General features: G+C 33.9%; 1 protein-coding gene across 1 annotated transcript in view; it reads left to right on the top strand.

Moving 5' to 3' along the window:
* COL4A5 (collagen type IV alpha 5 chain) overlaps positions 1-13069 on the top strand; it is a 237607-nt gene that overhangs the window by 205800 nt on the left and 18738 nt on the right. Inside the window, exons 38-42 of the mRNA XM_081223198.1 lie at positions 1178-1258; positions 1906-2004; positions 2568-2618; positions 3931-4120; positions 12918-13065. Of these exons, the coding sequence (XP_081079324.1) occupies positions 1178-1258; positions 1906-2004; positions 2568-2618; positions 3931-4120; positions 12918-13065 (569 nt within the window). The remainder of the gene's footprint in view (positions 1-1177; positions 1259-1905; positions 2005-2567; positions 2619-3930; positions 4121-12917; positions 13066-13069) is intronic.

The following is a 13069-nucleotide window of genomic DNA, read 5'->3' as shown; positions in this document are numbered from 1 at the left end:
ATGTGATGTTAATAAAGTCCTTTCTTACTCTTCTTTCATGGTTAGTGCTTTTTGTGTCCTATTCAAGAAATGTTTGCCTACTCAGGTTTATGGAAATATTCTAATTTTTTCTGTAACTTTCAATGTTTAAGGTTTAAGGTTTTATATTTAGGTTTATGGTTTGCCTCGAAGAAGAATAGTTTTATGGTGTGATTAGGGGTCAAGGTTCATTTTTTTTCATACAGATGTCCAATTGCTCCACACTCTTTTTTTATTTTAAAGAAACAGTTCTTTTCTTGTGCTCATCGAAAGACACCATTAAGAAAATGAATAGGGAAGCTATAGACTAGGAGAAGATACTTACAAAACATGTATCTCATAAATGACTGATATCTGGGATATATAAAGAACTTCTACAACTTAATAGTAACAAGACATGCAATCCATTTTTCTCAATGCTGAAGACTTGGAACGTACATTTCACAAAAGAAGATTCACGGATGTTCAATAAACACGTGCAAAAGTGATCAATATCATTAGCTACCAAAGAAATGCAAATTAAAACCACAATGAGGTAGCACTACATTTCTACTAGAATGGCTATTATTAAAACAACTGGTATCACCATATGTTGTACAAGGATCTGGAGCAAGTGGAATTCCCAAATATTGTTGTTTGTTTGTTTATAAATCACAGCATATACCTATTCTGTGACTCAGCAGTTTCACTCCTATCCAAGTATTTACCCAAGATAAATTAAGATTTATGTCTACAAAAATACCAGCACAGAGATATTCATAGCAGCATTACTCATAATAGCTAAGTAGACCAGGTTTCCATAAATAGAATAGATATTCATGATAGCTAAAACCTGACAACAACCCAAATGTCCAACAAGAAATGAATGGATTCTTAAAAATTTGGTATATCCATACAATGGAATCCTACCAATTAATTCTACCAGTATAATATGGTGATAATTGTTTTTATTATGAATATAAAATAATGTCAACCTCTGAATAAATCAATTTAAAACTTAAAATTATTCTTAAATCATCAAGCAAACACCAGCATCTTTTTGGGTTTTCTTTCTATTCTTCACTGTTTCTATGCTAACACTCTAAATTGTAAATTTGAATTGTAGCTCTCAAAGCAGTGCGGTTTTTCTTTTATCATTAAATTGAGCTCTTTACCCTAGGAACCCCAGGCCTTCCTGGACCAAAAGGTATTAATGGTCCTCCTGGGAACCCTGGCCTTCCAGGAGAACCTGGTCCTGTAGGTAAGAATGAAAAATAAGGGTTTGCTGTTCTGTTAAACTAAGGCTTTATTCATTTTTGGAAAGTCAAATCATTTCTGGGAGCTGTGAACATTTTCAAGACAAAGAAGCATGGTGATCATTCACTTAATACTACCTGTTAGGTACGAAGTGAACAATTCTTAATAAAAGTTGCTTAAAATTATTATTATGGGACCTTATTTTGGGGGCTCACTTTTTCCAAGGAGAGTTATTTCAAGTATCCTATAATAGTAGGTAGACACTCTGATTATTTTAGAATGGCAAGGTGTAGTTTTCTTTGTTTACTGAATTCTAAAGCAAATCACTTCCTTTGGCCCCATACAAGGCCTATAATTCACCCCACTTCCATCCCCCCACACATGCACATCTTGCTTTCTTATATATTCTAAAGGTAGATTAAAATGAGAAAGTGAAATGTTTTGAATACTGAATGAATGATAAAGCAGTTCCTTATTCTCAAATTATCCTGTATTTCTTTTCCACAAGATTTCATGATTTAAAGGAGTGTCCCAGAGACACTTTGTGTCTTTTGGGTAGAACTGTTTGAAGCCAAAATGGAAAGAATTGGGGATATGGAAGGAAAAGGGAATTGGGAAGATAGGTGTAACCTGCTGTACTCTGTTCTTCAGGTGGTGGTGGTCGTCCTGGGCCACCAGGGCCTCCAGGTGAAAAAGGCAAACCAGGTCAAGATGGTATTCCTGGACCAGCTGGACAGAAGGGTGAACCAGGTGCTATATTTTTTAATTGTCCTTAATTTTCTAATTTCTTCCTTGTCTACTTTAACTTTTGCCCTTTTTTACCCATACTGAAATTGTATCTTCTTTCTTACCCTCTAAGCTACCACATACTTTTCCCTTCCTAATTACCTTCTTGCACTCCGTCCTGAGAATATTACCTCACATTTATTGATAAAGTTGCCTCCCTCTTATGAAAAACTCCATATCCTTTCTTGTTCAATTTTTCATGTCAAGAAGCTACCTGGACAACTTCTTGTCATCAAGAAGTCAACTACTCTGGATGACCTCCTTTCACTATGCAATCTCTATTCCATTTATATATACACACATATATTCATATGACATGAGTTTTTAAGGATAACACTCATCACAAATAGAATATAAGTTTATATGGTTTTCTCATGTTAGAATTGTAGTTCCATGTTGGAAATGTCTTCGTGTTTCATATAATATACATTGCAGCACTTACGAGAAACCTAAATGATCCAAAAATAATTTGTCCTTGTTTCAGTTATTATTATCTATTTGAGAATTTTTGGTTTATGCTCTAACAGGTCAACCAGGCTTTGGAATCCCAGGACCCCCTGGACTTCCAGGACTTTCTGGTAAGCTTTAATGAAGCATGCTAAATCAGTCCATAAAATATAATATTCTCCAGTACACATACTTATTCATCTATACATACAACCCCAGACGACTCAAAGCTAGAGTTACATCTTAAAGCATTTCCTAATTAGCAACTTAGTATAAAGAGTTGTACTATAAAAAATACACCATTAAGAACATTTACATATAGATATCTCTTCATTAACCTCATAAATAAATGTTAGGGGTGGGATAGGGAGGGTGGGAGGGAGACGCAAGAGGGAGGGGATATGGGGATATATGCATACATATAGCTGATTCACTTTGTTATACAGCAGAAACTAACACAACATTGTAAGGCAATTATACTCCAATAAAGATGTTAAAATAAAAAAAAATTTTTTAAAAGAAAGCAAAATTGTACGAAGAGGTAGATTTCACTAAGTTTTTAAAAACCCTTTTAGCCAGAAGAAAAACACTTTTTTCTCCCCATGGAAACCAAAACCAAGGTAATATAAGAAAACTGTAGAAATATGTACCAATAATAAAAATGTCTATTGAAAACTCCATCTTAATTTACATCTTGCATTTTGGATGGGTAGGTGTGCACACACATCTGCCTTCCCTCATTTGTTCTTACTATTATTGTAAGCATCAAGTAGTCAATTAAATGACTGAATGTGTGTACAGATATGTATGTTTATGTTCTGAAATGACCATTGGCTATTCTATGGAGACTTTTTTCAAACTACACATAGATCACTTAGAAATCCCTGTGTTTTTTTCATGAATCCAACATAAAAATTATTACTCTAATGTGCGACTGTTTTATTGCTCTCAAGCATGTCGGTGGTGTAGAAAAGGTGTTGAAAAGAGTTTATCTAGATTGTGTTTCTAAATCTTGGATAGAATGGTCTTCGGGGACACACAGCAACCGTTGAAGATCCATATCTTCCAATGGTCTCAAAAATTAGTCTCAAAACATTTGTGTTAGGAATTTCCTCCAGCTATCTCCAACCTATTGTTGCAGATATTTTATACTTTTCTATTTTTTTCTCCCTTTTTCTCATAACTACTGGTCATGTGATCATTGCTTTATGTCCTAATACAAAGGATATCTTTTAGGATGCAAGTTATTATTGTTTCTATATTTCTATACATAGAAATAACAGTATGGGTTTTCTGGATGGGCTGGGGATTTGGTAGGATGTAGAAATGACCTCAGTAAATTCCATTACTTCTTCTAGTAAGTGGGAGCAGCTTTAGTCTTACAGACAAGCCTGATATTCAGTATCATTTAATGTGTTCTCTAACATGACTTCACTTTCATAGGTCAAAAGGGTGATGGAGGATTACCTGGCATTCCAGGAAACCCTGGCCTTCCAGGTCCAAAGGGTGAACCAGGCTTTCATGGTTTCCCTGGTCTGCAGGGTCCCCCAGGCCCTCCTGGTTCTCCAGGTCCAGCTCTGGAAGGCCCTAAAGGCAACCCTGGGCCCCAAGGTCCTCCGGGGAGACCAGGTATGTACATGAGTGGTAGGGGAGTGGTCTATTTATTAGTCCATTTATTTCATTTTGCTGGTAGGTTATTCAGTCTTTAGGACTTTAGAATCTATAATCCAAAGAACTTCTTAAAAAGAAAGAGCTTATTTTATTCATAGCTCCATCCATTTCCATGACATCTAATAATTCTTTTCAGTAATGCGTTTCATCATTTAAAGTTGAACTAAAACATACCAACTTGGAGGAAAAAAAGAAATAGTGGATTTATTAGTCGTTTTATTAAACATAAAGCTATACTGATAACCTGGCAGCAAAATGTCATCTGCATTTTTAATGTGAGCTTCTCAGCATGTCATCACAGAAATCATTTTAGTGATCACCAAATAGATGCTTGTGGTCCATACCAAAAGTGTTGCTATGGTTCTGTCATATGATCAGCAAATGTCACCAAGCACAATAAAGAAATTTTATCTTCTCTAGGAGCTAGGCAATCAAATTTATCTTCAACATCACAGCATGATTAAATTGAATAGTGATCTCTTCATACCAGCTTCATGTCTATACCTCATTTGTCTTGTGTTAATTGCTCTAGTAGTCTCAGTTTTGCATCCAATGTTCACTTTTTATTTTGTGTTTGTGCTGTGTCATTTCATTTTAGTAAGCTTGGAAACACTCATTTTCATCCTGAATTAATGTCGCTGAGCTCAATCACTGAAGATAGATTATTAATACATTCTTGAGACTTGATATTCAAGTTTTATATTTCTAATTATTGAAAACTTGGCCCTCATTGATTTTTTAAAAATAAGAGAAATGTAAGATTAAAAAAAACCAAAGCAATTGCCTTTTTATCCTTTGAAGGTCTCTGACCCATTTTTTAAACGTATTTAAAAGTGAAAATTTCCATAAACTCTGAAGTGATTGCAGTCAGTTTTAATACGATGTGCTCTAAAAACATGAATTAAATGGGATCACATACTTTGTTCAGAAGATCATTTTCAAAACTAGATTTTATCTGATCTGATTTGACTGTTTATAGAGAGTGTGATTTAAAGTTTTACTTTGGTTTACTACTGAAGAAAAGCAGTGAAAATCTCCTCAGCCATGTTAATTCTCTTGCATGTAATGTAAAGAATTGACACAAATATCTTGCTTGGTTATGCATGCAATAGTTCAAATAAACCAAACTATTATCCTTGTTTGTATTTTAATCAACACTGTGGCTGTTTATTCTTACCAGTAATAGAGCTCAATGCTGAACATTACTCTGAAATATGTCAACATAAAGACATCAGTCACAAAGGTTCTTTAAAAATTACTGTTTCTAAAAGAAATAATAACAAAAGTAGTCAGAAGAAGAACACACATCTGATGAGTATTTGTGACTTATCGATTTGTTCATAAACTACAAATTAAAATGGAATTTTAAACCCAATTGCTCTTAGAATTGATTGTTGTCATCTACACTCATAGTAATAATTATTATAAAAATGATTTTTGGTCTTTCAAAATATGTTACATGTGTTGTTTTTATTTTGGTGTTGATGTGAAGTGGTGATAATTTGGTTTATATACAGATGCATGAATATGAGCTTGCAGAATATTCTTTTATTGAATTAAAGTTTAACTTGAAAGAAGTTAGTGTAATGCTTTAGTTTCTTGATATTTCTAACAATTTTGATATTTTTCCTTTTTATTAATGATGACATTGGGCCTTGGTGAACTTTGATCCCTATCCAGGTCCTACAGGTTAGCTCCTTAACTCCAAAGTAGTATCTGCATGAAGTATGAAACTTTTCTTATATTTATATATATATATATATATGTATGTGTATATTATTTATATACACATATATAGTGTATGTATATGTGTGTATATAGGTGTATATACACCTGTACCTAATATTTTCAAGTGTTTGAATATATTTTAAGAGCATATATGCCAATTCAATTCTTACATGTTGATCTATCTCTGAAAGTTTTCAGGAACTTGCAGAGTCCAGTTTTTCTGTCTATTGGAATAACTCAAAATTACCTAATTAGGAAAACTGATATATCATTTTAAAATTCATATATCTGTGTCATTTTTAGTTGAAAATTTTTAGTACTCAAAAGTATATTGTATACTATTTTACGTTTACCTTTAGAGTGTATTTCCTATTTTTGCCTCATATCTGTTAATGTAAATGAAATTGAACTATTCTTCAAAAAAACATTCTTTTTAAACAATAATATGTATTATCAGATCCTGCAAATATGCAATTCTTGATGAGCCATACCTCTTGTAATTTTTCAAACCATCCCATCTTCACATTTTGGTTTGTCACAAAGTTTTAAATTCTACTGCTATGTAAATGGACTAATAGGCACAGAGTAAAAAAGAAAGTCAGTGCAACAGCACAGATTAGAAACCTCTTAATCTTATTTTCATCCTATACATATAAAAAGTCCACACCCAAGAACAGTTACCAAGTGCTGCCCATTAGAAAACTGCTGATTCATATTAAAAGATGTTCACCTAATCAGGAGTAAAAAGAACCACAAATATCTGAATGTGTTTATTATTTTTCAAGATAAATAGCCCTTTTCAAATTTCTAAGGAGTAACTAAAAGGGGAAAAAGAATAATCCTGAGTTCTGGCTATTGGAAATGGCAGGAAATTTTCTCTTCTTATGATTTTAAAATTCATAATTTTTCAAGATTCTTTTTAGGAAGCCATCTATCTGTGTGAATCAATTCCCTGGTTTATCACTCCCCCACAAACCCATCATTTCCTATAACCATAGATTATCAATCTAGAAGGACCTAACTTTTACATTTGTCAAAGAGGTATTCATGAGACACTTGTTGATGATAGCAAGACAGATTTTATTCAAGACTATTGCATTAGGGGAGAGACTATTGTAATAGGAGAGAGAGACTGAGCTCAGCTCTGAGTACAACAAAGTCAAATGGAGATTTATAGTCCACTAGCAGAGTGAAGGAGTCAGTGGATGAAAAATTACTAAAAGGAGACATCAAGGGTAAGCAGATTCTTGCTAAACTGGCCTATTAGAGTTCTTGCTAAAGGCAGTCCAAGGACTTAGACATCAGGATAAGGAATGAGGAACTTGATCAGATATCAAGGGTGGGGAGGCTCTCCCTAAACTGACTTAGCAGGATTCTTGCTAAAACTGGACTCAACAGACCAAGGCCAGGGCCCAAGGGGTGAGGCCTAGTTGAGAAGAGGGCTCAGAGAAACCTGTCTAAAGTTTAGTCACAGATGAGAAAACTAAGACCCAAAGAGGTTAATAAGCTTGCTCAAGGTCATATTGTTAGTTACTGGCATAACTGGGAATCTGACTTGGGGCTCTCCAGTACTCCGTTAAGTGTCTGTTCTACTAGTAACATGTATCATCTTTCCACAAAGGCAGTTATATAGCTTGATGCTTATGATCTGGCCTCTTATTCTAGTTATAAATATGATAAGTGATGGAGCAAAGCTGCTTCTGCCATTTTAGGAGACGCTTATAGATAGCAGACTGGGCCTTGACTGCACTTTCTTGTTTTCTGTTAACTCAAAAGCTCCATCAACCCCTACTAACTGCTTCTTGTGTTTTACCTAAATGGATGTCATCAAAAAGATTAAGACAAACACATGATGTTTAACTATTGCCAAGATAAAGAGAAGACTAGGGTATTCTTTGAAGTAATTTTGAGTCCTGCCCTATCTGACTTACATAGAAGTCTGCTGCCTTGATCACTTCCAGACTTTACTGTCAGCTAGAATATTGTTTTCTTCTGAGGCACTAGAATATATTCAAAGAAGAAAAAGGAAAGTAGCCACGTTACTTTAAAACCAATTTGACAGCTTATTTACCAGATGTACTCTAAATTACATAGTTATTGGAATCTGGTATCTGCAGCGTTCTCTTCTTTGCAACAGTTGAAGACTACAACCTTAAGTGGAAACTGGATTTAAAATTTACCAATCAATTCATCAGCTTATCTTTAGTTATTACCACGTATATACAAGACTTGAGATTTTTGTTTTATTTTGTTTTTCAGTTAAACTTTGTTAGATCTTTTGAGAAATAATGGATTGAGAGCCTCATATACAAAATTGACTTGGCATATAACTCATTAAAATGTTACCTTTTAGAAATTAAAGTCTTAGAAGTTTTGCTATGATATGATCTGAAGTTTTCCTTGTTACTTACTCAGACTGAAATATCATATAGTTCAATGACATATTTTTCTAAGAGTTCTTGTTTTGGTCCTTCTATATCAAACACATATATAAAATGTCTTTACTCAAACTCTGAATTATCTTTGGTAGGAATTCTAATTTATCTAGCTAATTGTGTTGCCAGACTCTGCTCAAAGTGTTGTCTTGAGTCAGTTTGCTGTATGTGATTTAGAAACCATTTAAACAAACAGAAGCTGATTTTTGGCCTCCTGAATTTCAAATTGTCAAATGCTTTAGAAGTTTTATTACTAGGTAGTAATAGCAATGTTTTATATTTATATGACATACCACCATTTATATCATGTAACATACTTTCATTATAAGCTCCTTGAAGGCAGAATTTGGGTCTAGCTAATCTTTGTGTTCCCTGTAGCATCTTGCACATGGCAGATATGAGGTCAACATTTTTTAAAATGAATTTGATCTTTATAACAACTCTGAAGGAGGTTAGGGCAGACAACACTATTCCCATTATGTGGGTGAGAAAACAAGCTCAGAGAGATTGAATTACCCAGAATCCCATAGATATAAGTAGTAGAGCCAAGAATAGATCCTAGGTCTTCTGATTCCTAGGATTCAGTGCTCTAGCACAATTTATTCTCTCTTCTAACCTCAGTGCTTATAAATCATAGCAAGACTTGTAAGAAAAGGAAATTGTGTTTATAGTCAATTAACATTAACCAAGGGTTGTCCTGTTTGTAGGCTTTTTATCTTTTTATTTAATGATCCTTCTTTTAATAGTTAATAGCCTATTTTAATATGTGCATTGAATAATATAAAGTAAATGTGATATTTTCTGTGGTTTGGGGTGGGATATTGCATGCCAAAATATTTTGAAGTTCCCCTTCACTGATGGTCTTCATATCTTTGGAAAATTCGAGTTCAATAGTGAGCAAACATATATTGGCTTTTTGTCTTTGAGTAACTTATTACAAGTAATAATGCACAGAAGAACGCCTCTTGATGGATTATTTTTAAAAATAACTATGTGGCTTCATGGAATGATTTTCAAAGAAGACAAACAGAAGTACAGTTGGTAATGGCCATTGTATACTCGTGTTTTAATTTCTCTATTTGATCACCTATGATCTTTGTATATTTGTCTAATAAGGCCTTTAAATTTAATTGTAGCTCCTTGGAGCAGCCTGCACACACCAATAAATTTGCACCTCATGTTTTTACTAAAGAATGGCAGAGGCCAAGGTAAACTTTTACCCAGAGGAATAGAAGGCTATCAGTGAAGTGGTACTACCTTTCCAACTTTAATGTTTTGAAGGTGCTAACTTTTGGAAAGCCACTGTAGCAGTGTTAACATGTCTTCAGTAGAGATTTGCATTTTTTGCATTAATGAAAATTAGCAGCTTATTTTCTAGAATAAGCTCTATTTTAAAATATTTGGCTCTCTATACTCCTGTAGGGTTCTGTTTGCATACTGATTATGCTGTAGGTATAAGAAATGCTGGCAAAGAGGATTATTGTTTAACTTGTGCTATAATGTGAACCACTTCTAACTCATAATCTTATTTTGTACTGTGTGATGTCTGATACTGCTAACATCGATCTTTGGGCTTTGGTGAACTCTGATCTTCCCAGGTTTTCAAGGTTAGACTCTTCACTGGTCAATTCTTTTTTTTTTTTTTAATGCTTTGTATGTGTGACAAGAGAAATGCACTTTTTTTGCTATAATTCAGAAGTCATTGAAGAGTGCTGTTATCCTCAAATACTACCTGCTCTGGTATTTAACATTTTGGTGAAGGTAATGTGACTTGTTTATAATCAAGTTTGAAATGACATTAGGTCTTTGTGGTTTCAATTATTTATAATAGGTAATTCATACATAGAAACATGTTGAATTTTAAGTGGAAATACACTTATTTTTATCTTTAAGACTGCATTAAGATATTTAGGCAGGCATCTGGCCCATTTGTAACCTCTGTATATTGATTTTATTTTCTTGAATTTTTGTTGCTTGAGATTGATCAGATCTGTGTTTTCATGGCTATTTTCAGTAATGGAAGAGGGTAACTATTGAGTATTGTTAAAAATAAATCTTGTATCATTAGCAAATCAGTCATTTAAATTTGAGAGACTCTAGAACAACAGGTCTGAATTAATAACATGTAAATTTCCCCAAATTTCCTTTTAATTGCAAGCAGAGCAATGCCCAAAATATGCCTACTTTTTTTCCAAATGATAACAATGTTCTGTTTACTTTTCAAACTGGGGAAGCGGGGTGTAAAATGTTCCTTTTTTTCTTCCTCTTAATCTTACCCTAGTCATTGTTAGGCCGATTCACAGATAGTTTACCTTTCTCTTAATAACCTGATTTGCTACCTGATTTCTAGTCCAAATTATACATATGGATGAGACTAACAATTTTTCTTACAAAACCCTATCAAGGGGTTTGAACTCAGAAGTTGTTTTTAATTTGTTTGTTTAAGTTCAAAGTACCCCAACCCTTTCTTTATGATTGGGAAGGGAATTTTTGAGTGTTTCTGTCTGGTTGCTGGGCTAGGGTGACTATATGATTAAAACTGTTTAAAGATAAAATGATTGTTGTACTGTTGTGAACCTGCTTCCTCTTTCTCATGTGACAGATAAAACAGTTATATTATGAAATCACATAGATATAGCTGAAAGACTAAAAACAGGTTTATATTTTAAAGATATGTTCTTACCCTCAGTTTTACTAATAATGAAGATAATACTAGTAATAATAATAATTGTTTAAAACTTCTTATATAATTCTTACTATGTGCCAGGCACTGTGATTATATATATTATCTTATTTAATTCTTGGAACAACCTGATAAGGTAGGTACTATTCTTATTTCCATTTAAAAGAAGAGGAAATTGAGGCTAAGATGGTTAATAAACTTACTGAGGTCAAACAGCTAAAGATTAATGGAACTGGGATTCCAACCCAGCATTCTAGCTCCAGAGTCCAATAAGACTTTTCCTCCTCAACCAGTTTCCAATATTCCAACCCAGCATTCTAGCTCCAGAGTCCAATAAGACTTTTCCTCCTCAACCAGTTTCCATCCCACAGACGACAGATTTGGTAACTTCTTAACTGGCTTAGTCCTTTGTTGGGAACAGCATTAAGCTCAGGCAGGGAACACCTTGGCTTCTAAGTTTCAGGCATTCACAGCTTTTAAACAGTGTCTCACAGTCCTCATTTAGGTTGCCAATGACATTTTTTGAAAGGATGAAATATTCTGGACACAGAACCAAATCATCATTAGTTGTTCTTTCCTTTGTTTCACCACTTCCCCCATCAGGCCCCAAATTTTAACAAAAATGACCCTAACCTTGTTAGCCTGTAGCCATTGATTCTGGGTCATAAGAGTATTGGAAAGGATAGGATCAAAAAGGAGACCTTTTGTGCATATTGTAAGCATGAACTCAGTATTCTAAATTCACTTGCCTATGTTATTTCCTTCAAAAATAATCCCTACATATTTTCCTTTTTTGTTGAAACCAGTGAAAAGCTAAAATTACTGGAGGAGAGAAGGTATAAGTACTCACTAGTTGCTGTTCATTATTTGGGGCTTCGTAATTATCTTCTTAAGGCAGGACTACTTAGTCTCCACCTCAGCTATTGCTTAGCACACTACAGGCAAGTAACAGCTATTTCCCACCTAGTGTGAAAAAATGTGGCCATTTATCAGATCTTCTTAGTTGCTTAATGGACCTGATATCTTTATTTAGAAAGAAAAGTTTAAAACACAGTATAAGGAAAGAGCTTACCAAATCCCCTTTTAAATTACTTTATTTATTCAGAAGTTATATGCCAAATCCTTTATTTTTCTTCAGAAATATTTAAAATGTAAATAATACAAAAACATTTTAAAAATAAATTCAAAAGTACTATATTGAATCAATAACTTTCTGACACTAAAATATTCCCATGTATTAAGTATGTCACTAAAATGAAATTAAACAATTAGTTTGCTTAAATAACTATCTTAATTACATAGTAATACAAGCTGAATAAAAGTAACTACTTACAAGTAAAGCAATTTTATTTTAATCACAATGAGACAAATGGTTTGAATCCCTGATTGCCCTATGAAGTGTGGTCATGAACCAGCAACTTTAGCTACAGGACACTAGTTTATCTACAGGGCATTTGTTAGAATGCAAATTCTTGGGCCCCTCTCCAGCCTAACAAAATTCAGAACTCTGGGGTTAGACCCAGGAATCTATTTTAACAAGCCCTCCTGCGTATTCTGATGCATTTCCAATTTGAGAACAGTGTCCTATGGTGTCTCTTTTGGTTCACTTAAACATTTAGTTAAGGATTACAGAAGCAATCTTTATTATAATGTCCAAAGTCCTTCCTTTAGATATGAGCTTATTGGATTAAATATATAGTAAAATACAAACTAAAAGAGTCTGCAAACCAGTGTTAATAACAAAAAGAACCCAGCCCAGTTTACATTAGAGAGTCAGCATGGATCTATATTTTTAATGTAGTCTGGATTTTATTCTGCAAACTAATAGTATTTAGATGACTAATAGTATTTGGATAATGTAAAAGCCTGACTTTGATGCTATTCTTATGTTATACTGAAATGTGATTATTTGTTGTGCATTATCAAGGTCTAGCAGGTCCAGAAGGTCCCCGGGGTCTCCCTGGAATTGGGGGCATTAAAGGAGAGAGAGGAAACCCAGGCCAACCTGGGCAACCTGGTTTGTCTGGTTTGAAAGGAGATCAAGGACCACCAGGACTCCAGGTAG

The sequence above is a fragment of the Mesoplodon bidens genome (assembly GCF_964165515.1).
Source record: "Mesoplodon bidens genome assembly, chromosome: X".
Classification (NCBI taxonomy): Eukaryota; Metazoa; Chordata; class Mammalia; order Artiodactyla; family Ziphiidae; genus Mesoplodon; species Mesoplodon bidens.
Note: the sequence above shows the minus strand (reverse complement) of the source record. Positions and strands in the feature narration are given on the sequence as shown.